At 51.7% G+C, this 24965-nt stretch overlaps 2 protein-coding genes across 6 annotated transcripts; one reads left to right on the forward strand and one right to left on the reverse strand.

The window, feature by feature from the left end:
* The first annotated feature begins 4626 nt into the window (after positions 1-4626).
* PEX6 (peroxisomal biogenesis factor 6) lies at positions 4627-16087 on the forward strand. Of its 5 annotated transcripts, none has more exons than XM_039231237.1 (18): positions 4629-5590; positions 7047-7210; positions 7686-7769; positions 10974-11076; positions 11163-11296; positions 11941-12052; positions 12413-12621; positions 13038-13233; positions 13424-13500; positions 13643-13775; positions 13857-14062; positions 14187-14248; positions 14485-14593; positions 14835-14951; positions 15076-15153; positions 15298-15437; positions 15620-15797; positions 15886-16087. In XM_039231237.1, exons 1-17 carry the CDS (start codon positions 4709-4711, stop codon positions 15754-15756), a joined length of 2943 nt encoding a protein of 980 aa, XP_039087168.1. In that variant the 5' UTR covers positions 4629-4708; the 3' UTR covers positions 15757-15797; positions 15886-16087. The 5 variants fall into 5 exon arrangements, with proteins under 5 accessions (XP_039087170.1, XP_039087171.1, XP_039087168.1 ...); XM_039231238.1 differs by having other exon boundaries at positions 15898-16087; XM_039231236.1 differs by having other exon boundaries at positions 15620-16087.
* A 110-nt stretch (positions 16088-16197) lies between these two features.
* GNMT (glycine N-methyltransferase) lies at positions 16198-19011 on the reverse strand. The gene is made up of 6 exons (XM_039231208.1): positions 18773-19011; positions 17791-17918; positions 17267-17383; positions 16910-17052; positions 16684-16805; positions 16198-16600 (listed from the first exon to the last, which is right to left on the reverse strand). The coding sequence occupies exons 1-6, from the start codon at positions 18976-18978 to the stop codon at positions 16429-16431; spliced, it is 888 nt and encodes a 295-aa protein (XP_039087139.1). The 5' UTR covers positions 18979-19011; the 3' UTR covers positions 16198-16428.
* Positions 19012-24965: the final 5954 nt, after the last annotated feature.

The raw sequence follows: 24965 nt of genomic DNA on the forward strand, positions 1-24965 counted from the left end.
GGCCCGAACTCTTACAAACCTGCCTGACAACCAGGCGCCGCCTCCTTGGATTGGTTATTGGAGCCAAGCTGCTTCCTTTTTTTCTCATTGGAAAGGAAGAGTACAAACCGCCAGGGTTCGTCTCCCAGAATTGGCTGAGTGGGAGATCCCGCCCTAAAGTGGGTCGAGCTTAACGAAGGAGGCGGGGAGAAGGGGAAGCCCTAGCTTAGCACCGAGTGCCGCACTCCGGCGTCTGGTGTGCGTCGGCCTCTGCCATTCTTCGCAGCCTGTTCCCTTCTAAAGTGGCTCTCACTCTTTCCCGGCTCTGCTCCTTCGCCCAGTACGAATGGAAGGAAAGAAGCCCTAAAATGAAGGGTACCTTTCTTCATCTGGGTAATTAGCACTAATTGCACATGCAAAATTAGTGGAGAGAGCTCCCAGGAGTCCTCCAGGGCATCCGTTTCCGAATCAAAAGGGAAGGCTGGGTGGCTGGAACCTTGGTGAGATGAGATGAGAATCCGGGGTCTGTTACAGTTTTGGAAAGAGGCTCCCCGTTCCTATGGCAAGTGCTCCGGGACTGGGGAACCAGCTAGATGGGAACCCTTGGGAATACAGCGGAAAAGCTACCTCTTATTGAGTGTCTCAGGAAATACATCTCTAACTTCCCACCCTGCCCAAGCCAATGTCCTAAAGGATAAGATCATTTCCTGCCCTCAAGGAGTTAGCTGGTGAAGTTCACAGACTTCTATAAACAGATGCTTAAGATACAATATAATAAATTACACAAATCTTGAGGTGGCTGGAGGAGTATGTTCCAGAAAGTCGGCTTCAGTAGATGATTTTACTATGTGAAGACATTGATTGGAGAAGGCTCAAGAAAAAAAGCCTGTGACCCTTGACCAGGAGAGCAACGTTACAAGACAAAGGCCATGGGCATGGAGAAGAAAGGACAGAATTGGGAAATGTGTAGAATCAACAGGACTTGGTGATTCACTGGAATGTGGGGAAGATGGTAAGGGAAAGGGAGGAGTTGAAGATGACTTCTGGAGCCGTCAGAAATGTAGAAGGAAAACTGGTGTCATAATGGCAAAAGAAGTAAAAGAGGATTGGCCAATAGTGTCAGATTCCAGGGAATGATTAAGATAAAGATCAAACAACACCACCTTGATTCTGTAGTTGCCGGTGATCTTTGCAGGAAAGTTTTAGAGTGGAAGGAAGGCTATAATGGGTTGAAGAGTGAGCAAGAGGTATGGAAGTAAGGACAACCAATGTAGACTCCTATCTTATAGAAAAAGCCTTTGGCTCCCAATGACCAATGACAATTTAAAGGAGACTGCACACCAACCATTATTTGCTGGAGGAAAAGCCCAGGAAAAAAGGATATTCGTTTATGGATGGATATTTGTGTTTGTGTGGGTGCTGAAGCAGGCAGGATACCAGACTTATTTACCCATTCCCAAGGCGTCGAGGAGCCCTGTAGTCTTGAGGCCTAGGGCTTGCCTATATAAAGCAGTCATATCCTCTTTGGACCCACCCAACCATCGTCCCAGTCCTTGGACCCTCTAGAAAGTGAGGGACAGAGCTACATAATATAATTCTGAAGTACCAGATGGGAACTTTTGTCCATTTCAATTCAGGTCCCTAGTACATTTTGTTTTGTTTTGAGAGAGAGAGAGAGAGACAGAGACAGAGTGCCAGCTGGGAAGAGGCAGAAAGAAAGAGAGAAAACAGAATCTGAAGCAGGTTCCAGGTTCCAGGTTCCAAGCTGTCAGCACAGAGCCCAATACAGGGCTCAGACTCCTGAACCATGAGATTAACTGATTGAGCCAGCCGGGCGCCCGGGTCCCTAGTATATTCTTGCATGCTCCTTTAAAGATGTGGAATTGGGGGCACCTGTGTGGCTTTCGGCTGAGGTCATAATTTCACTGTGAGTTTGAACCCCACATCGAGCTCTTGTGCTCAAAGTGCAGAGCCTGATTGGGATTCTCTCTCTCCCTCTGTCTCTGCCCCTCCCCTGCTTGCTCTCTTTCTTTCTCACTCTCAAAAATAAATAAAAATTAATTAATTATTTTAAAAAACCGTGGGCAACTGAGTGGTTCAGTCAATGAAGCATTTGACTCTTGATTTCAGCTCAAGTCATGATCTCATAGTTCATGAGATCAAGCGCCACATTTGGCTCTTCACTACCAGCTCAGAGCTTGCTTGGAATTCTCTCTCTCTCCATCTCTCTCTCTCTGCCCCTCCCCTGCTCACACTTACTCTCTCTCTCTCAAAATAAGTAAATAAATAAACTTAAAAAATGTACTAGGGACTAGGGCTGGCTTAGTAAGTAAAGCATGCGACTCTTGATCTTTTTTTCCCTTTTTTAAGTTTATTTATTTATTTTGGGGTGCCTGGATGGCTCAGTTGATTAAGTATCCGACTTCACCTCAGGTCATGATCTCACGGTGCATGAATTCGATCCCCTCGTCGGGCTCTGTGCTGACAGCTCAGAGCCTGGAGCCTGCTTCAGATTGTGTCTGCCCTCACTCACAGGGATGTTTAAATGAACACTAAAAAATTTTTTTAAAGTAAAAAAATAGTTTATTTACTTATTTTGAGAGACAAAGACAGTGTGCAAGTGGGAAAGGGACAGAGAGAGAGGGAGAGAGAGAAAATACCAAGCAGGCTCCACACCACCAGTGCGAAGTCCAATGTGGGGCTTGAACTCATGAACCATGAGATCATGACCTGAGCTGAAGTCAGATAGTTAACCAACTGAGCTACCCAGGTGCCCCAGTGACTCTTGATCTTAAGATCATGTGTTCAAGACCCATGTTGAGCAGATTACTTAAAAAAAAAAAAAAAAAAAAGATGTGGAACTGGGCAATTTCAAGTGTAAGACTAGCGGTGCCTCCAGGAACTATAATATTTTTTAAATATTTTGTCTCACTAGGAACAGAAATACCTTATAACATATAAACCTAATATTCAACTCTCAGATTTTCAGGAATGCCTAATGTACAAAATAGAAGGCTACCTCAAGCTGTTCAGCTGTGAAAGAAAGGAGTAAGTTGTATAGTGACTGGAAGAGAATACAAGGTCCAGAAAGAGTAAATTACCACCTGGGCGCCTGGGTGCCTCAGTCAGCGGAGCATCTGCCTTTTGGCTCAGGTCATGATTTCATGGTTGGTGAGTTCATTCGAGCCTCAGATCAGGCTCCTTGCTGTCAGCACACCTCCCGCTTCAGATCCTCTGCCCCCCTCTTCTCTCTGCACCTCCCTCACTCACACTTTCTCCCAAAAATAAACATTAAAAGAATAATAATAATAAAAGCAATTTTTTTTCAAATGTTTCATTTATTTCTAGGAGAGAGAGAGAGACAGCATGAGCAGGGGAGGGTCAGAGAGAGAGGGAGTCACAGACTGAAACAGGCTCCAGGCTCTGAGCTGGCAGTCAGCACAGAGCCTGACGCGGGGCTCGAACCCACGAATCTCGAGATCATGACCTAAGCGAAAGTCGGACGCCCAACCGACTAAGCCACCCAGGCGCCCCGATAAAAGCAATTTTTAAAAAGCAGATTACCACCAACCAATCCATTGATTCTAAGTGTAAATATATTGTTAATAACTGGAAATGGAAATGCGGCCTACCAGTGTCCATGTGTCTTTTTTTTTTTTTTTATGTTTTATTTATTTCTGAGAGAGAGAGAGTGAACAGGGGAGGGTCAGAGAGAGAGGTAGACACAGAATCCGAAACAGGCTCCAGGCTCTGAGCTGGCTGTCAGCACAGAGCCGGATGCGGGGCTGGAACCCACAAACTGTGAGATCATGACCTGAGCCAAAGTCAGTTGTTTAACGACTGAGCCACCCGGGCGCCCCTCCACGTGTCTTGTACAAAGCAGTGGAGGTGGAGACAAGGATGGACTCCAAATGACAGCCAAGTTGGGAAGCAAGCTGTTGGTTGGGTGCTCATGACTGAAGCCTTGAGCCCCTCTTTTCTTCCTCCCCTGCTGCCCACACCTCCGGGGTAGAAACAGGACATGGGTCTCCCGTCTGCAAGGACTGGTTGGGAGGGGGCGAGGAGCAGAAAGAAGGGAGAGCAACCTGTTTGGGAGGAATGAAAAAGCAATAAACGGGCAATAAACAGGACAAGAAACACTGGAAGGTGGGTTTTGGGGTAGGATGTGTTGAAACAGACATGGCAGCACCAAGTACTCCAGGGCTACGCGAATCACACGAAGTAATCCAGCCGGCAGCCGCTACCTACCCGTCAGCGCGTCTGAGAGTTTTGTCCGGCCACTCGCTCCTGTAACCTTCCCCACAACCCCCAAACCCCGGTGCCTACAGTTCCGCAGTGGAAACTGTGGGAGTTCCATAGAGTAGTGGAATCCTGCCTCAACACTCCACCCATAGCTCCTAGCACTGGTCCTGGGCACGCAGGAGGTCCGCTGATCTTTCAGTTAACTGCTGAGAGCGTCGCAGAAGAGCTGAGGGGACGTTAATCCCCTAGCAGGCGAGGACGGCGGATCCCTGCAAACACAGTCTCAAAGGACTACGCAACGGCAGTGAATGTGTTACTGCCACCGAGGCACCAACCCGTCAATCCTACCCACCCTCCGGGAGCACGCTCCAGGAACGCGCCGCCCCTCCTACTCCTCTCGCGCCTCCCGGGACGGAAGCGGAAACGGCGTGCGGCGATCTGGCCCGGAACCGCGCTCCCGCAGTTTCCTCGTTGGGCTCCTGTCACCATGGCGCTGGCCGTCTTGCGGGTCCTGGAGCCCTTCCCGACCGAGGCACCCCCGTTGGCGGTGCTGCTGCCCCCCGGGGGCCCGTGGCCTGCGGCGGGGCTGGGGCTGGTGCTGGCCCTGCGCCCTGCAGGGGAGAGCCCCGCAGGGCCGGCGCTGCTAGTGGCCGCCCTGGAGGGGCCGGGCGCAGGGACCGAAGAGCAGGGTCCCGGGCCCCCGCAGCTGCTGGTTAGCCGCTCGCTGCTGCGGCTGCTGGCCCTGGGCTCTGGGGCGTGGGTGCGGGCGCGGCCCGTGCGGCGGCCTCCGGCGCTGGGCTGGGCGCTGCTTGGCACCTCGCCGGGGCCTGGACTCGGACCGCGAGTCGGGCCGCTGCTGGTGCGACGCGGAGAGGCCCTGCCAGTGCCCGGACCGCGGGTGCTGGAGACGCGGCCGGCGTTGCAAGGGCTGCTGGGCCCGGGGACGCGGCTAGCTGTAACTGAGCTCCGTGGGCGGGCCAAACAGGGCCCGGAGGCTGGGGACAGCAGCCGGCCCCCACCCCCGCCCGTGGTGTCCTCCTTCGCGGTTAACCGCACAGTCCGGCAGGTCCGGGGAGTTCTGGGAGGGACTGGGGATTCACTGGAGGTAAGCCGGAGCTGCCTGCGCAGCCTGGGCCTCTTCCAGGGCGAATGGGTGTGGGTGAGCCGGGCCGGAGAGTCGTCGAGCACTTCCCAGCCACACTTGGCCAGGGTGCAGGTCCTAGAGCCTCGCTGGGACCTCTCTGAAAGACTGGGACCTGGCTCTGGGCAGCCCGGAGAGCCCCTCGCTGACGGAATGGCCCTGGTGCCTGCCACTCTGGCTTTTAATCTCGGCTGTGATCCCCTGGAAGTGGGAGAGCTCAGAATTCAGGTAGGATACAGGACTGAGGTCAGGAATGCTTCCACCTCCTTATTCCCTCTTCCTTACCTCAACTGAATTGAAAGAAAAGAGCTGTAGAATTTAGGTCCCTTACGCCTTAGATCTTAATGCCTCTTAGTCTTCTTTATCTATTTCCTGCAATCAAAATATAACCCTCCATGGTGTGGTGGTGCATGGGAAGGGATTTTCTCTATTCAGGGGAAAGAAGAGAGGCATCGTCAAATTACCAGGTATATACAGTCTATTAATCTACTCAATCAGTTGTTGAATTGCTGCAGGGTATCAGAATTGTACTGATATGGAGGATGATATTGCTTTTGCTCATGCTTATCCTTGACTTCAAATTCCTTCCTGTTCTTGTAGCCTTATCGGTTAAAATCCTACCATTCTTTCCTTTCAAAGCCCATCTAAAGATGCCACCTTCTCAAAGCCTTACATAATCTTACCACGTATTTAACTTGACTTCCTCCTATAGCGTTTATACCTTTCTTAGGGTATTTGCTTTCTGCCCTATGATGATTATGTACTCTAATTCTCATATATTGTAAATTCCTTGAAGGGGAGGCTCTTTATTATCTTGAGTGCCTAGTGTTAGGTTTTAATATTTTGTTGAATATACCCCAGAGAAGTTTTTGTTTCAAATTACTTCAAGAAGATCATTGTATTTGGGGGACAAATATAGTCTAATATTTAATGAGGCACCTAGATGTATGGTTTAGGCCTGCACTGTCCCATATGGAAGCCACTAGCCACATTATGGCTTTTTCAGTTAATTAAATCTAAATAAAATTAAAAACTCAGTTCTTTGGTTGCTTAAGTCTCCTCTCAAGTGCTCAATAGCACATGCAGATAACATCTCCGTCACTGTAGAAAGTTCTGTTAGATCTTGCTGGCATAGCCAATTAGTGCTGTAAGATGTCAAGGAGTATATAAGATACGCATGAATGGGAGTCTGGTGTGGGTTTCCTTTTGAATGGAGGAAAAACCCTGGAGTCCTCAGACTGGAGCTCATTCAGCTGAACTAGTCTTTTCAGCTTTACTGAGATCATTCATATCTGTTTCCCACAGCCTGTTCAGAGTGTCCCCACTAACGTCCAGTTAATATCAATCCCAGTTTTTGCCTGGTGGCTACTCAAAGGGCTTGTGGGAATTGAGTGTCTACCACTTCACTGCCTCAGGGCCAACTTCAAGGTATCACAGAAAGATTCTTTTCACTGGGGAACTTTTTGGAGCCAGAGACAGAAATCTCTTCCAGGTGCCCATTAGAAGGAGAGGTTTCTGTTTCTAGGAAGCGATCTAGGTATTCAGCTCTGCTACCTTAGGTCTCCCCTCCCACAGGCTTGGTGGATAGAGGATGCAGATAGAAATATTGGCTGCTAAAGTGAAGGTAGGGCAGAGCCTGCCTCCTTGGCAGAAGGTTATAAGGTGGTGGTTCTTTCTCTAATAGAGGTACTTGGAAGGCTCCAGCACGCCTGAAGACAAAGGAAGCTGCTCAGTGCTCCCTGGGCCTCTGTTTGCCAAAGAGTTACACATCGAAATTGTGTCCTCTCCCCACTACAGCACTAATGGAAATTACGACCATGTTCTTTACCGGCACTTTCAGACACCCAGGTCAGCTGTCTCCCCCTTTCAAGAAGATAGCCATGCACCCTGGTTGCTCTCCTCCTACTCCCTGCCTTAGATTCAGGTTCCATAGAGCCTTTGACTTTACAAAGCCACATTTTAGGCAGTGTTGCTGCTAGCCGCCTCTTGGTGTGGCAGGCAGTCCATAGAGGAGAAATTGGTACCATGAGGTGATCTGGACATTCTAAACCGAGAAACCTCTGAATTGAGAGGGCCCCCAAAGAGCCAGGGTCCAGCTTCACCCCCTCACGGCTCTCTGGTCCCCCTTTCTAGCCTCTCTGCCATCCCCTCCCCGTCCCCAGTTCATTCTAGGTCAGACTTGTTCTCTGGACAACTGCTTGGGATCTCTGGGTGGGCGGTAGCTCCCTGTGGTCTGCAGGTCAGGAGTGGACACGTGGGGATATGTCAGGCCCGTGTTCTTGACCTTCACTGTGAGCTGACCGGGGCCACTGCTGTGTTGCAGGGCAGTCCAAGAAGGGGATGTTCTGTGTGTGCCAACAGTTGGGCAAGTAGAGGTCCTGGAAGGAAGCCCAGAGAAACTGCCCAGGTACGCAGCTGCCTCCTGTCCTACAGCTGGGAGCCTTAGCCTGGGTGCAAGAGTCCTACGATCCCCTCCGCGCAAGTTGTGTGGAGTAGTTTTGTATATAAGAAACCTCTGTTGTTGTTGTCATGTATATTTTTCCAGAGAAAAGGCACATGCTTTCTTCAGGTTCTCAAATGGGTGCAGGACTGAAAGAAGATTAAGAGCCACTGCCTACTGCCTTTTGGCAGGTGTTTTAGACTCAACTTGTTGGGTGGTCATAGGTAAAGCATTAAGTTTAAGAACCTAGACCAACATGAGACTCCTTGCTTTTCATCTCTCTCTCTCTCTCTTTTTTTTTTTTCTTGCTTTTCATTCTCAACCACAGTGTTGTTTGGGACCAGGTTTCAGGCCACACCCAACGTAAAGAGACCTTAGCTACGATTTTCTACCTTAACTGATGGCATGTGCGCATGCTGCTTTTCAATCCTATCTCCCAAAATGGGGGAAAGAGAGATTGTGCTGTTATCGAGAGGCCTTCCCTTTTGCCTTTTCCTCAGTAAAGAGGAATGAAATGAGCCTGAACCAAGCACCCAAAACAGGGAGTCCATCCTTTTGCCACCCTGTAGACTCTGATCACAGGGGGTCCATGTAAAATGGTGACGCACAGAATTCAGAGACTTCTTTGGCTTTATGTGAAAGGGGAGCATGTGTAGCCTGATACCCCAGGACTGATTTGCTCTACAGATGTCCTAAGAGAACACTACTTGATAGACACACTAGGCCAGTGTTCAGGGGATTTCCGTGAGGTGATGGGACCAGCCTGAAGGGACTGAGGTTTAAGGGTTGGCATGCCCAAGGTCTCTGGCCTAGTCGGCTTGGGTCCTCTGCCAAGGCAGATGCCTTGTCTGGAGCACCTGATTCATACCCGGTCAATGTTCTGAGCTTGGTTCACTCGGGGCTGGGGTACTCAGATGAAGTGCCTGGTAGTGCCCTTTGTAACCCCATGTGATGCTCACAGCACCCCTTTAAGCTCTCCCAAATCAAATCTACAACTGGGGCCTCGTTGAAAGTGCCAGGCTGGCACATATGAGTCACTCCCCACTTCTGCCTCCCATCTTTAATATAGCAAATTATCTATGAGCTAGCTCTCTGTAGGAAGCCTACAGAATGCCCACCCTTTGTACCTTCAAAGGAAAGCAGGCACGGGGCACTTCTGAGACAGACCAGCAAGTCTGTTCTGTTCCTGGATCTCTGCTGTTCCGGCCCTGTGGCGACCGGGCTCTCCTCTGGGTGCTGAGCACATGGTTCTTCCCCTGAGTAGGTCCTGGAAAGCAAGGTTGGGGTGGGCAGGTTGGTCTAAGGACAGATAGAGATGAGGGCTTTAGCCCTCCTCCCCCAGAGCTGGTAAGGAAAGCCCTGCTGGGAGGCTCCTGAGACCCCTGGAATGGAATTAGCCCTCCACAGTGCTTTTCCTCCTTGGATTCCATGCTTATCACGTACACTATGACTCAGGATTGAGATTCCAGGTTATAGACCCACCCACTGTTCATGTATACTGATCAATAGTAAGACACAGTCTTCCTTATGTTCTAGTTTTTACCACAACAACTGCCTACCCTAATGAATCGCAAGAGTTTATAATCCCAGTCTGGTATGCTTCTCCCCTCCACCTTGAGTTATTCCCACATAATCCACTCTGCTGCCAGACTAAATAGCTTTATGACTGCAAGACACTGTGAGCAGGAATTTGCACTGATTGGAACTTCAAGAGGCCCAAGTCTGGGCCAAGTCATTGCCTTTCTACCTGAGGATTAAAGAGGAGAGTAGTTCATTTTCATCTGGAAGATTGGGCTAACTACTACCCTCTCCCCTCTCTGCACTCTGTAGGCTGAGTAGCCCTAATTCACTCTGATGCTAGCAGTGACTTGCATGGCCCCAGTTATGGCTGGGAGGGGGGGGCTTTGGAAAAAGCCTGAACCCCTCAGACCTATTGGAGCAGAATGGAGATGAAGCCGGAGCCCGTGAAATCCTTTTACTTTTTCCAAAGGAGAGAAAAATGCTAACTTAAAAAACTGAGATGGGGCACTGGGCTGGCTCAGTCTATAGAACATGCAATTCTTCATCTCGGGGTCATGAATTCAAGCCCCACGTGAGGTGTAGAGGTTACTTTAAAAAACTGAGATACAATTCACATGCCGTAAATCCACATGTTTGAGGTGCACAATTCAGTGGATTTTAGGAGATGCACAAGGTTATGCAACCAACACCACTATCTAATTCCAGAACACTTTCATCACCCCCAAGCCCCTGCTCATTAGCAGTCATCTGTACTCCCTCCATCCCTCAGCCCCCAGCAATTACCAATCTGTTGAGTGGAATCATACAGTATGTGGGAGATACTGATTTTTCAGAAGTTTCGCAGATCGTTCTAATGTGCAGCCAAAATAGAGAATCATTAATCATTAGATGCCTTCAGTAAGGAATCTGCAATTAGGTTGTGTGGGTTATTGAATAAGAACCAAGGGACCCTTCCTGCTGAGGTTTTGGAAGGCCTTGGTAGGTATGAGTTTGAGGGGAAGACCATAGTCTGAAGCCAGAGAAAATGGTCAGATGATCCTTGCTTAGTGCGGCTGCGTCTTCTCCCATTGGAGTGGGTGGGTAGGCCATTCACCTGGAGAATCAAACCCCCAGGGACCCCCTCATGGTGGTCATGAGGGATGTGGAGGACAGCTATAGCGCCTGCCCTCAAAAATGCATCAGCCAGCCTGAGAGATGAGAAAGACCATTTGCTTGCTTTTTTTTTTTAAAGGAAGTCACATTTCCTCTTCCTATTTTTCTTTTAATGTTTTATTTATTTTTGAGAGAGAGAGAGAAAGCATGAGCAGGGGAGGATCAGAGAGAGAGAGAAGGAGACACAGAATCTGAAACAGGCCCCAGGCTCCGAGCTGTCAGCACAGAGCCCGATGTGGGGCTCGAACCCACGAACCGTGAGATCACGACCCGAGCCGAAGTCTAACGCTTAACCGACTGAGCCACCCAGGCGCCCCCCATTTGCTTTCTTTTACCCCTACTTCTCTCCCCTTCCCCACCCCCTGGCATGTCAGTTACTCATGCTGCTCTTGCATTTGTCCCTGCTAGGGACCTCTATGATTGAGACAATCACCTCATCCTTAGGGAGGGGTGTATATGGGCTCTGGGTCTGGGGTTCATTGGGCTTCTTTCCTTCAGGTGGCGGGAAATGTTTTTTAAAGTGAAGAAAACCCTTGGGGAAGCTCTGGATGGGCCGACCAGCGCCTTCTTGGCAGATACCGCCCATACCTCCTTGTACTTGGTGAGAGGCCCTGGGGACCGGAGTAGACCTGGGGAAAGGAGCAGAAACAACTTCTGGACACTAAAGCTTCCTCCCACCTTTCACAGGTGGGTTCTACCCTGAGCCCTGTTCCAAGGCTCGCTTCAGGAGAATCCACTCCCTGGAACAGCTTATCTCCTCCAGGCCTGGAGGCCTTGGTGACCGAGCTCTGTGCTGCCCTGAAGCCTCGCCTCCAGGCAGGGTGAGTGAGGCCGCGGCCCCAGGGTGTGAGGAAAGCCTGCTCAGAACATCTCTGGATGGGCAGCGGGCTGGACAAGTAGTTCCTAATGCGCTGCCCAGAGTGGGATTGGGTGAACCTCCCTCAAACCAGTATTCCCCGGGCCACTAGCCCATGTCCTTTCTGTAAGCAAATTCCTAGGCTCCTTTCTGGGGATAACCCCCATCCTCCAAGGTCAGCTGGGGAGGAAGACTCTACCTGAGACTGCTGTCTGAGTCTGCCCTTCCCTTTGGGGAGCCCACTAGCCATTCTGTCCTTCACCACCCTGGTCCCAAAGATTCAGTTCCTCATACCATTGGCCTAAGAGTAGACACAGACCCTTCCCTAATTCCTTGCGATTCCAGACCAGACGTAACAGTCAAGGCTTTATTGAAGGCACTGATGACAAGGGTAATTGTCCTGGTGGGTGTGCTCCCTGCTCCCGCCAGAGCACCACGGGTGGTAAGGGAAAGACAGCTTCACCATATGGAAACAGCGCTGGAGGAGGGGGGATGCCTCAAAACAAGAGAAACACCCTGTCTGCTTTCTAGATCTAAGGCTCCTTGTGTTACTGGGGACTCTTCACGTTGACCAGAATGGAGTAGACAGTGTCTGTTCTCTGATTGCAGAGGAGCCCTGTTGACAGGAACCAGCAGTGTCCTTCTCCGTGGTCCCCCGGGCAGTGGGAAGACCACAGCTGTCACTGCAGCCTGCAGCCGCCTCGGCCTCCACCTACTGAAGGTGAGGGTACCTGCAGAGTAGAACCCCAACCACATCTCCCCAGCCCAGATTCACCCTCTCCCCTCCCCACCCCCCACACGGTCTGGCCCCCACACCTCAGCCCAGTGGGCCAGTTGGTCAGGCAGATTCCCATGATTCACAACTACTAAGAGACTTTCAAACAGGGGTGTGAAGATTTTGATGGACAGTCCAGGGAATGAAGTTAGGGTAAAGAAGAGGTGGAACTTGGCCGGTGTCACCTCCTCCCTCATCCCTGCTCTCAAAAAAGTGATGGCCTGCCTCTTCTGGCTCCATTCCCCGCCATTCCCGCCTCAGTCACAGCTGCCCTGTGCTCACACACCACCGGGGCCTCCTCCCCAGGTGCCCTGCTCCAGCCTCTGTGCAGACAGTAGCGGGGCCGTGGAGACAAAATTGCAGGCCGTCTTCTCCCGGGCCCGGCGCTGCCGGCCTGTGGTTCTGTTGCTGACAGCCGTGGACCTTCTGGGTCGGGACCGTGATGGGCTAGGTGAGGACGCCCGTGTGGTGGCCACCCTGCGTCACCTCCTCCTCGATGAGGACCCCCTCACCAGGTATTATACAGAGCTGGGTCTGTAAAGGGGCAGTGCCCAGCCCCCACATCTCTCTTCAGCCTTTTGTGTCTCTTCCTCAACTGCTTCTCAGACATCCCGCCCCTTTGGCTGTTCTCCAGCCGGCCCTGAGCTGAGGAGCTTACGGTATTCAGAGGGAGGAGGATGTGGTCCCTAGTATTTCGTGGGGAGCACTAGGTGGGAGAAAAAGCACAGCCTCTACCCTCAGTGAGCTCCCTGTGTGAGGGGGGAAGCACAGGAGCCCCTCTCAAGGCATGCCCATGGAGCCCCATCCCGGAAGCTTTGGGGCGCTCGCCTCCCTCGCCCACCCCAGGACCCACCCCCCCTCCCTGCCCTACTGCACCAGCCTACAGGACAGTGTCAGGCATCCTCGCCCTCAGCACCCGCTCTGTCCGCAGCTGCCCGCCGCTGATGGTTGTGGCCACCACGAGCAAGGCCCAGGACCTGCCTGCCGACGTGCAGACGGCATTTCCTCACGAGCTGGAGGTGCCTGTGCTGTCAGAGGGGCAGCGGCTCAGTGTCCTGCGGGCCCTCACTGCCCACCTCCCGCTGGGCCAAGAGGTGAACCTGCCACAGCTGGCCCGGCGGTGTGCGGTGAGTACGGAGGCGGGCCACGGGCCTCCCCGCCTTCTCTGCCACGGGGGTCCTGTCCGGCTGCCCTGCAAGTGAGGGTAGAGAACCCTGAGGCTTCAACCGTGGGCCTCTGCGTGGGCCGGGGGACTGGCCCCCTGAGGGTTCCTGCCTACCGTGGTCTGCTCATGTGTCCTTTCCTGTGGTTCCCTAGGGCTTTGTGGTAGGGGATCTCTATGCCCTTTTGACCCACAGCAGCCGGGCAGCCTGTACCCGCATCAAGAACTTGGGGTAAGGAACCTGGGCACAGGAGGGAAAAGGAGGCAAGAGGAATTCTGGGTGGGTGGGGGCTGGGGGAGAGGAACCGGGACCCCGATGGGAAGGATGCTGCACGTCAGGTCCTCCAGAGGCCTTCCCGGGTTTCTCTTTGCAGCTCAGCAGGCGGCTTGAGTGAGGAGGATGAGGGGGAGCTGTGCGCCGCTGGCTTTCCCCTCTTGGCCGAGGATTTCGGGCAGGCCCTGGAGCAGCTGCAGGCAGCTCACTCCCAGGCCATTGGAGCCCCCAAGGTAGAGCCTCCAGGTCCTTGGAGGTAGGACAGCCGCCCTCTCCACCACCAGATCCCCAACCACGCCCTTTCCGTCTCCTAGATCCCCTCCGTGTCCTGGCATGATGTGGGCGGGCTGCAGGAGGTGAAGAAGGAGATTCTGGAGACCATTCAGCTCCCTCTAGAGCACCCAGAGCTGCTGAGCCTGGGCCTGAGGCGCTCGGGCCTTCTTCTCCATGGGCCGCCTGGCACTGGCAAGACCCTCCTGGCCAAGGCAGTAGCCACCGAATGCAGCCTTACGTTCCTCAGGTGGCGAGGGGGGTGTGGAAGGGATGGTGGGCAAACCGGGGGCTGCATCAGGCTGGCCGGCAGGAGGGGCTGGCTGAGAGGTCATTTGTGCGTTTACTCATCTGACAGATATTCTCTCCTTCAGCGTGAAGGGGCCCGAGCTGATCAACATGTATGTGGGCCAAAGCGAGGAGAATGTGCGGGAAGGTGAGTGGGTGAGGAGGGGCCCAGCTTCTAGCCCTTCCCAAACCCCGATGGCCCTTGTGCTGCCCACCACCATCCCAGGCGGCTCTTGGTCTTTCCTAAGTCTCATGGTCTTTTCCACAAAGGACCTGCCCAGAATCCCCGAGTAATGAATTGTCACACCTGGCTTTCCCTCCCCAATCTCCGGACTTCAGCCCCACTTGAGGCTCTCCCTCCCGTGTGTCCCTTTCTCTCCTCAGTGTTCGCCAGGGCCAGGGCTGCAGCTCCATGCATTATCTTCTTTGATGAACTAGACTCCCTGGCTCCAAGCCGGGGGCGAAGTGGAGACTCCGGAGGTGTGATGGACAGGTGGGGGTCTGAGCCACGATGGGGTGTGGGGCCCAAGACAGAGGGACGGGAGGCAGGTTGCAACAGTCTCCAGCACCCAAAGAGGTCCTGGGTGGGGGACGTTGAGGGGAATGGGGGGCCTGCCTGGAGGGGTATACAGGGCACAGCCGGGCAGGTGGCCCTGTGGAGACCTCCCACCACCGGGAGGGCAGGGGCTGAGGAAGGCCCAGGGACTCTCCTGCCTTCATGTCCTCATTTGCAGGGTGGTGTCTCAGCTCCTGGCCGAGCTGGATGGGCTTCACAGCACTCGAGACGTGTTTGTGATTGGGGCCACCAACAGACCAGACCTCCTGGACCCTGCCCTTCTGCGGCCTGGCAGGTGTGCACCTTGTACCTCTCACCTCTACCGGGCCCACTGGGGCCTGTCCCCTGACCCCCCACCTGTGCCTCCTCCACCCTCATGCTGGGTTCCCTGACCCTAATGCCCACCTATTTCCCTAAAGATTTGACAAGCTGGTGTTTGTGGGGGTGAGCGAGGACCGCGCCTCCCAGCTACGTGTTCTGAGTGCCATCACGCGCAAGTACGCCTGTTAGGGGGAGGCTCCCAGAGGGCTTGGGCCTTGGGCCGGTCAGGGGATAAATGCAACATGCAGAATGACCTGGTCAGGGATGCCTCCTGACGCCAGGTAAAACCGTTTCTTTCCTTTCCTGTATCTGCACAACAGATTCAAGCTAGAGCCCTCTGTGAGCTTGGTGAGCGTGCTGGATCGCTGCCCTCCCCAGCTGACGGGCGCAGACCTCTACTCCCTCTGCTCTGATGCCATGACAGCTGCCCTCAAACGCAGGGTTCGGGACCTGGAGGAAGGTGAGCCATTTGCAAGCCCCCAGAGGTCAACCAAAGAGCAAATGGGAACCAGACCTTGTCCTAAGATCTCAGAGGAGGGACTGTTGACTTTTGGGGGACTCTGGGCAAGAAGATGCCCAACCCAGGGCTCCGCCCTCCTCAGACATAAACCACGGCCTCTGTTGCCCCCTGTCACACCTCAGGGCTGGAGCCCGGAAGCTCAGCACTGCTTCTCACCATGGAGGACCTGCTGCAGGCCGCTGCCCGGCTGCAGCCCTCGGTCAGCGAGCAGGAGCTGCTCCGGTACAAGCGCATCCAGCGCAAGTTTGCCGCCTGCTAGGAGCCTCCTGCAATCCAGGACCCTGCTCACAGTGGCTAAAGGTACTTAGGTATCCCCACAGAGACCTGAGAGAGCAAGGGGCTCTTTCCCAGCGTGCTGCTGTTGCACCCAAAGTCGGCCTACCTCCAGGAGATACCCTAGGTGCCGAGGAGCCCCGCAAGAGCTCAAAGGGCATCATTCCCTGCCTACCTGTTCGTCCTGCCAGGCCCAGCTCCAGCTCCAAGACTAAAGAGGCTCTGCTCAGAAGAAGGGGCTTGGGCCTGGAGTTCTGGGGATGGGGCACCCAGAGAGTCCAATCTTGGCTGAAAATAAAACACATGCTGCCCCCTGCTGGTTGTGGTCTGAAAGGGCGTCATGGGGAAGAGCAAGACTGTGGAAGGAGTGGGCCCCAGGGGAGAACAGGAGGGCGCCACAGGATCCTTCTGATATGAACACCAGGCATGCAGGAACTGAAAAAGGCACAGACTATATTGCTCACACTTCCATTTGCCTGAACCCAAATCCCTGTAGCCCCAGCAGCAGTCTGCCCCTCCCCACACCCCGAGGGTCTGCCGGGGCGGGAGGAGGGGGGGATTGGCTAAGCTTGGTATGGGGCTGCCAGTCTCCACCTCCCCAGACAGATCTGGGAGTGCCTGGGCAGACGGTTGTAGGAGGAGAGGCCATGCTCAGCACTCAGTCCGTCCTCTTGAGCACATGGATGAAATAGCAAGGGATGTAGGCCTGGCCAGGCTTGTAAGGCTTGAAGTCACCCAGGACGCTGTGCTGGCATTTGCCCCCAAAGGCTGCTCGGAGCAACTCCGTGAAGGAAGCCAAACAGTGTGGGTAGTAGGAGAGCCGGAACTTACTGTAACAGAGCCGCCAACCAATCATGAGGGCCAGTGGCCTCGGCACCACCCCTCCTCACCCCTGCCCAAGCCGCGTGGGTACCTCAAACCAGGAGAACCATCCTGGCCAGCCCCCGGCACCTGCACCGTGTAGTCCAGGGTCACCATGTGGGCCTTGTTGTTCACTGTCAGCACCGATGTTGTGATGTCCTTGGTCAGGTCACTCTGTAGGTGGCGACGCAGGCTGCATTAGCCTCTGCAACCACTGTGGGGCCCGGACCACAGGATCACACCCCCCACTGTGGGCCCCTCACCCCCAGGGGCCCCACCTTATAGTAGATGTTCTTCCCTGGGGGTGCACAGCCTGTGCTGAGGATGTGGTCATAGTTGCGATGATCGATGACCAGCAGGCCCCCAGACCGCACCATGCTCGCGATGTTCCTCAGTGCCAGTCGGTGCTCACTCTGGTCTCCTGAGCTCCGGGCAGGGGCAGAGAGGCTGCATCTGCCAGGGCTCTGAGCCCCAGTCTCCCTCCCATCTTTCTCCTCCCCAGGGATACAGATGCCAAGGCAGAGAGGAGCAGAAAACAGAGTCTGCCCTGTCAGGAGAGCGGGCACCCAGGGGTCTGCGGAAAGGAGCCTAGCTCAAAGCAAGAGCCATGCCCGAGGCCACACACCCTCTCTCACCTCTGCAGTCTGGCAAGTGGGCAAAACTATTGCCAAGGCAGATGACAGCATCAAAGCCGCCCCCTGGTGGCTGGGGCACATCTTTGTCCAGAGTCATCCAGTTGGCTTCTTCAATGACTGGGACCAGGAAGGAGGAGAGGGATCAGGGTGGCACCATGGCCCCAGCAGCACTCACCTCCACCAAGTGCGACCCTGCCTCAGTTTCCCCTTCAAGACACACAGGGATTCCCTATCCAGTTAGAGAGAGGAGATCGCTATGGACATGCGAGAGTGAAAGGGAGGAGGAAGCCAGGGTTGGGAAGAATGGCTCTGTGCTTCTGGGTGTTTATTTGGGAGGAGGGAGAAGACTCATGACCAGAAACCTCATTCTGGTGCGGAAGCCTCCCTTTCCAGGGAAATGAAAGCGATTTTGGTGTCTCCTTAAGGAAAACAAAGCACCCCAGCACAGGAGCTGTAGGAGCCCAGGGCAGAGAGTCCCGAGTCCCTGGGGGCTGGGTGGAGAGGGCCTGACTGGGCCTGCATACCCCACTTGTCGAAGGCCGGTTCATGCCGCCGGTTCCAGCGCTCTTTAAGCGCGTACTTCAGCATCTTGTCACTGGCATCCACACTGGTCACGGTGAAGCCCTCTTCCACCAGCATGATGGAGTCCACCCTGCGCAGAGTCAGAGACCAGAGGCCAAGAGGGGCAGTCAGGGGGTCCGGGAAGGCGAGGAGGCCCTGTGCGGGGCACTTCTGTCTCCTCCACTCTTGAGACCATGGCTCTCCTTCCTCTCCTTAGGCCTTCTCCACTGACCTCAAATGACCTGGCAAATCGATTTATCACCAGGTAGCAAATTCAGGGTTTTGGTTTCTAGCATCTCTTCAGAGCCGGGCACTCAATAAATGTGCTAGAATCCTCATGGCAACCCCGTGAGGTAGACAGTGTTATCCCCACTTGAGAGATGGGGCAAAGAGGCTCCTGGAATTTAGGAACCTGTGCAGAGGAGGTAGAACAGCATGGTGGTTTGTCTGAATCTCCTCTCCACTAGGTAGACGGCCTTCCCTCCTCTGATTTCCACAACTGTAAATGGGGTATCACTCCTGACCCCATGAGGTTGTGTGAGGATCTTAAAAACGGATGTATCAAAAGCTCCTGGCACAGCGCGAGGCGCGGGCAAATATTGAACAAATGTTAACTGTTAACACTGCCCAAGGCCATCACTCGGGAGCAATTCTGCAGCCAGGACCCGAGCCAGGACCCGGTCTGGCTCGCCGCTGCCCTCCCCGGCCAACCGGCAGGTCCCACCCTGCGTCCCCACCCTGCGTCCCCACCCTGCGGTGCCTACACGCCCCCTCTCACCCTGGGTGTCTTCAGCCCCTCCTCCCGTCCGCTCTGCTCCTTCGTCCCGCCCCCCGGCCGGCCGCGGGTCGCAGGTAGAGGCTGCCGGACCAACCAGGCCGAGGTCCCCCACACCCACCCCCTCCAAAGCCGACCCAGCGGCTCCCTGGCCCCCTGCCCCGGCTCACCCGGTGCCGCAGGCCACGTCGAGCACCCGCTGGCAGCCGTGCTGGCGCAGCAGCCCGAGCAGCCAGGCCTTGTACTCGGCCGTACGGCTGCGAGTGTCCCCGATGTAGAGCTGCCACACGCGTGCCGCCTCTCCGTCCGCGTACTGGTCCGGGAGCCCTTCGGCCGCCACCCCCAGGGAGCGGGTGCGGTACACACTGTCCACCATCGTGCAGCGTGCCTGGCTCCGCAGCCGCCGGCTCCGCATTTATAGTACGGCCCTGCCCGAGGCCGAGCCGCCGCACCTGTCCAATGGCAGATGAGCGCGGGGACACGCCCCTGCGGGGCTCCCAGCGGCCGGGAGCGCGCAGCTGGGAGATTTGGAGCAGCCCTTCTGGCCGGCGGGAAGATCTAGCCCTCTGGGCGATCTCGTGGCGGGAAAGGGCCCTTCCAGCCCTCTACTCCCTTAAGCCGGTCTCAGGAGGACTGGGGAGGGGCAAGAAGAGGTGGGAACTGTGAGATCGCCCACTCCACCCCTACCCAAGCTGTGGGGGGAAAAGGAAGCTCCACAGTCCACATGGAGCTCAGCGCCAGGGACTGGACCGTCCCCAGAGAAAGAATTAGCATATCTAAAGAATCTTCCAGCTGAAAGAGGGCCTGGTCAGCCAGAAAAGGGATGAATAGGGAATAACTGGGGATAATGCTAGTCTGGCCACCCAAGTTCAAGAGCAGTTCTAGCCCATCGGTCCTGGAGGTGCCGCATCAAGCATTTCCCTGAGCCGCGTCATGTGGAGTCAGGCCTTTCCTCCCAATGCTACACCGACTGGCATGTTTCTTAAAGCGCTTTCTGCTGTTTGAGGCCCCGGTTCGATCCCCAGCATTTCTACCAAAAAAAAAATTTTTTTTTAAACACTTTTTAAAGATTTTTTTTTCAAATATTTTATTATGCAATCCTGGACATCTTTTTTTTTTAACGTTTATTTATCATTGAGAGACAGAGACAGAGCATGATCATGGGAGGGCCAGAGAGAGAGGGAGACACGGAATCCGAAGCAGGCTCCAGGCTCTGAGTTGGCTGTCAGCACAGAGCCCGATACGGGGTTCGAACCCACAGACCAGGAGATCATGACCTGAGCTGAAGTCGGATGCTTAACCGACTGAGCCACTCAATCACCCCAATTTTACTTTTTTAAACACTATGTGCTTTCCATGGAGGTACCCACAGGGTGGGAAGTCCAGGGTTGGGGGTGGAAGTGCTCCATGCCCTTGCTGTGATGTTCGCTGTCGCTTCATAAATTGGCCCTTTGGTTTGGTTATACATCTAGCCGCCTTCCTCAAAGCAGAAGTTCTTTTCCTAGGACACGACACTGGACTGAGGTGGATTTGGCAATATGATACCACCCAGTGAAGCCCAAGACAGCGAGAACAGCCTTCCCCACCTACCTTTGTTTGTCTGGCTTCAGAAAGAGCTAAGTATAGAGTTTAGAACAAAGGAGGCTCCCCTCCTCTCCCTCTTTTATTAGCTGTAGAATCTGGGAGCTGGGGGAACCCCAAAGATCATATAATCATTTTTTAAGTTTATATATTTATTTTTGAGAGGGGGAGGAGCACAGAGAGGAGAGAGAGAATCCCAAGCGGTCTCCATGCTGTCAGTGCAGAGCCTGACTCTGTACTGGATCTTATGAACCTCAGGATCACAAGCTCAGCCAAAATCAAGAGTTGGTTGCTTAACAGACTGAGCCATTTAGGCGCCTCCCATTTTTTTAAATTTAAGTAATCTCTACACCCAACGTGGGGCTCATACTCATTACCCTGAGATCAAGAGTCACATGCTCCTCCAATGGAGCCAGGCAGGTGGCTCCCATTTGTAGCACACAGACTGCCTCAAATGAGCCTGTCTTGCCCAAGTAATGGAGTCTTGTGCTCATGTTGACCCTACAAACAGGTTTTTGGCAACAGACTTAGAAAGGCACGGTACTGGGAGTTATAAATAAATAGATAAGTGGCCTAGGGCAATTTATTATTTTTTTCCCTTACTATTGATTTCTTTTCCATTTACTTAAAAAAAATTTTTGTTAATGTTTATTTTTGATTGAGAGAGACAGAGTGTAAGCAGGAGAGGAGCAGAGTGAGAGGGAGACACAGAATCTGAAGCAGCCTCCAGGCCCTGAGCTGTCACCACAGAGCTGGACACAGGGCTTGAACCCACAAACTGTGAGATCATGACCTGAGCCGAAGTTGGACATTTAACCCACTGAGCCACTCAGATGCCCTCTTTTCCATTTACTTTTTGCCTTTTAACTCTCTCTGAATGCATCTGAGGTAAGCCTGGGATTTTCTCAGGGCTCAAAATGCTGCTGGGAAATGTCCCCTTTAGGGACACCTGGGTGGCTCAGAGGTTAAGCTTTTGACTTTTGTTCTCAGCTCAGGTCTTGATCTCAGCGTCATGAACTCAAGCCCCATGTTGGACTTTAGAAAGACCAGGACAATCATGTCAATAGGTCACAAGGTTTACCCAACTCTTTGGGTCTCAATACTTAGAGACTAGTATTCTTGTGATTTGGAATACTTTCTTCTCCTGATATTTACACAAATAATAGTGCATCCTGAAAGAAAGGCATTGATTTGTAAATTTAGACATCTTTGCACACTCTTTCATTTAGAAACCGCCATTCAAAGACATTGACTCCAGAGCTCTTCCGTAAAACTGGCTCCCGAAAAAAGCATTTTGATTTTGTTCTTACCTAGGAGGAGGAAAAGGAAAAAAATTACCTAGAACAATTGTTTAAGAATCCTGCTTTCGCAGGCACCTGGGTGGCTCAGTTGGTTAAGTGTCCATCTCTTGGTTTCAGCTCAGGTTATGATCTCACGGGTTCGTGGGTTTGAGCCTGGCGTCGGGCTCAGCGCTGGCAGCCCAGAGCCTGCTTGGTATTCTCTCTCTCTCTCTCTCGCTCTCGCTCTCGCTCTCTCTGCCCCTTCCCTACTCGTGCTGTCTCTGTCTCTCAAAATAAATAAAAAATTTTTTTAATAATAAAAAAGTTTTAAAAATCTTGCTTTCTGTTTTAATGTAACATGACCCCCCACTCCCTCTTCCCCAAGAACTTTTTCTTGTACAAAAGCTTTTTTAGCTGTTTTTTTCCTTTCCTGTTTTAAAACAAAGTTTTTTGAATTTTTTGGCATAATGCACACCTCTGAATGTTTGCATAGCATTTTTGTGACTGGTTTGCAGCCTTTGGAGGCTAAAGGCTGTACCCTCCATACTGATAAGGAATTTTATTTAAATATTTGGTTTTTATTGACATACTGATGCTTGCGAATTTTAAGAAACATAGAGTTTTACCCACAGGCTTATAATATGATTCTTTTAAAATAATACGAATACTGGTGGTAAATTTGAATTAAAAAATTATAGGTTGTGAGTAGCTTATAAGTGTACTTTCCATTTGAAAATAAGATTTTTGGTATGAAGTCAATAATGGTATGATTTCTTTCTCATCCAGAGGCATTTAAAAAAATGTCAACATCATAAAGCATATGAAGTTTCATGGACCTTTTTAACTACCCAAAGCTTATTTTCTTCTCTTGACCTTAAATTACTTGGTCTTAAGCATGCTTTCAATGGCCACACTGAATAGATGTGTTATGACTTTTTTAACCATTCCCCAAGTTCTGAGTGTTTAAATTGCTCCTGCAATTTTTCAAGAGAGTGAACACTTGGATAATTATGATCAAATCATGTTCCAAATGGAATTTTTCTATTAATTGATACGGAAACAAATGTTTGTTTCAACTCTTCTCTACACAAAAATATTATTCTTTGATATTTTACTAGTTAGAAGATTATAACTAATTTTTGTAGTCTTCTTTAACTGCCAACAAAATGTACCAAGTAATTGCGGTCCTTCATCTCTAAATTGTCCATGTCCTCTACCCACTGAAATATATTGAAACTGCCTTTTGTTTTACTTGCTAGGTCTGATGAGTTTTAGAGAAACAAATGTGAGGCCCTGGGCCATGGAAGAGAAGATTCCAGAATACAAATTAATTTACAGTTTGACTTAACTGAAAATAAGAGTAGGTGATAATTTTATTTTTAAAAGTTTATTTAGTTTTAAGAGAGAGAGATAGCAAGTGGGGAAGGGCAGAGGGAGGGGGACAGAGGATCTGAGGTGGGCTCTGTGCTGACAGCAGCAAGCCCAATGTGGGGCTCGAACTTACAAACTGTGAGATCATAACCTGAGCCAAATTCGGATGTTCAACTGACTGAGTCACCCAGATGCCCGTGATATTTTTAATATGCGGTGCTTATTTGGCATTAGCTGAAAAGCATAAATTCTTCATCCCCAGATGTGTGATGTTTGCAAAAAGACTGTAGCTTGGGAATATGGCTGCAACCAGACAAACTCCCAAGCTATTCCAATTTGAGGACACATTAAAGTTCTAGAATGGTGAAGTATTCATGTACAGTAACTACAAATGGAAAGCATCCTGTTTTTGTTTAGATTCAGAACAGGTAAAATTAATATTTTGGATGATGGACACTAATTTCTAAACTCCAGTCCAAGGCTCTGGAAAAAAACTCTTGTCTATGGGGTGCCTGGGTGGCTCTGTCTGACTCTTAATCTCAGCTCCGGTCATGAATTCACGGTCCATGAGTTTGAGCCTCGTGTCAGACTCAGTGCTGATAGTGCAGAGCTTGCTTGGGATTCTCTCTCTGCCTCGCCCCCACTTGCATGTGTGTGCACATGCACCAGTGCGCTCTCTCTCTCTCTCTCTCTCTTTCTCGTCTGCTGGCTATGTCTACCCAGATGGAACACTAGGATGCTGGGGGGAGGGGAGGGAAGCCACCCACCCACATGGACTCTGTTAGCAGATGTATCACCGGATACCTTTTTGAACTTTTTGATACACCATATAAAGCAGACTTAATCTGCTTTAATGAAGTCCTGTTAAAACTCAGGCAATGACAGATGTTGGCGAGGATGCACAGAAAGAGGAACCCTTTTGCGCTGCCCTTTCGAAGGGGCACATGCACCCCAATGTTTATAGCAGCACTATCGACAATAGCCAAAGCATGGAAAGAGCCCAAATGTCCATCAACTGATGAATGGATAAAGAAGATGTGGCATATACACAAAATGGAATGTTACTCAGCAATCGAAATGAAATCTTGCCATTTGCAGTAACGTGGATGGAACTAGAGGGTATTAAGCTAAATGAAATTAGAAGAGAAAGACACATATCATGACTTCACTCATATGTGGAATTTAAGAGACAAAACAGGTGAACATAAGGGAAGGGAAGCAAAAATAATATAAAAGCAGGAAGGGGAACCAAATATAAGAGACTCTTAAATACAGAGAACAAATTGACGGTTGCTGCAGGGGTGCTGGGTGGGGGGATGGATTAAATGGGCAAGGGGCATTGAGGAGGGCACTTGTTGGGTTGAGCACTGGGTGTTAAACGTAGGTGATGAATCATCGGATTCTACCCCTGAGATCATTATTGCACTATATGCTAACTAACTTGGATATAGACAAAACAAAACAAAAACAACATGAATGAACTTTGAAGACATGCTGAGTGAAATAAGCCAGTCACAAAAAGACAAGTACTGTATGATTCCACTTGTATGAGGTATGCAGAGTAGTCAAAGTCATGGAGACAGAAAGTGGGACTGTGGTGAGGAGGGCCAGGGAGGGGAGAGGAGGAGTCCTTTAATGGGTACAGAGCATCTGTTTTGTAAAAGGAGTCTGGAGAATGATTGCTCAGCAAGGTGAATGTGCTTCATGCTATGAATTGTACACTCAAGACTGGTTACTATGGTAAATTTTATATTTATGTGTTAATATGGTAAGTTTCATATTTATGTGTATTTTCCAATTTTTTTTTAAATTAAAAAATGTTTTAAATATTAAAAAAGAAAAAGTCCTGTTAAGCGAGCGTGAAATTGGTCTCTACATCACTGGACTGCAGCACTAATTAATGGAGAAGGAATTCCAGCCATGTGTAAGAAGAGAAGCTTTCTGGGGCGCCTGGGTGGCTTAGTCGGTTAAGCGTCCGACTTTCGCTTGGGTCATGATCTCGCGGTTCATGGGTTCGAGCCCCGCGTCGGGCTCTGTGCTGGCTGCCAGCTCAGAGCCTGGAGCCTGTTTCGGAGTCTGTCACTCCCTCTCTCTCTGACCCTCCCCTGCTCACGCTGTCTCTCTCTCTCTC

The sequence above is a fragment of the Hyaena hyaena genome, unplaced genomic scaffold, assembly GCF_003009895.1.
Source record: "Hyaena hyaena isolate Hyena2069 unplaced genomic scaffold, ASM300989v1 scaffold_55, whole genome shotgun sequence".
Taxonomy (NCBI): domain Eukaryota; kingdom Metazoa; phylum Chordata; class Mammalia; order Carnivora; family Hyaenidae; genus Hyaena; species Hyaena hyaena.

Excerpts from the sequence above, each read along its gene's own strand:
- PEX6 (XM_039231236.1), top strand. The coding sequence starts at position 4,709 with ATGGCGCTGGCCGTCTTGCGGGTCCTGGAGCCCTTCCCGACCGAGGCA. Across the intron at positions 7,770-10,973 it reads AGCCCAGAGAAACTGCCCAG|GTGGCGGGAAATGTTTTTTA; the intron begins GTACGCAGCTGC and ends TCTTTCCTTCAG. Across the intron at positions 12,053-12,412 it reads TCGGCCTCCACCTACTGAAG|GTGCCCTGCTCCAGCCTCTG; the intron begins GTGAGGGTACCT and ends CCTCCTCCCCAG.
- GNMT (XM_039231208.1), bottom strand. The coding sequence starts at position 18,978 with ATGGTGGACAGTGTGTACCGCACCCGCTCCCTGGGGGTGGCGGCCGAA. Across the intron at positions 17,384-17,790 it reads ACCGGCCTTCGACAAGTGGG|TCATTGAAGAAGCCAACTGG; the intron begins GTATGCAGGCCC and ends TCCTGGTCCCAG. Across the intron at positions 16,806-16,909 it reads GGAAGAACATCTACTATAAG|AGTGACCTGACCAAGGACAT; the intron begins GTGGGGCCCCTG and ends CGCCACCTACAG.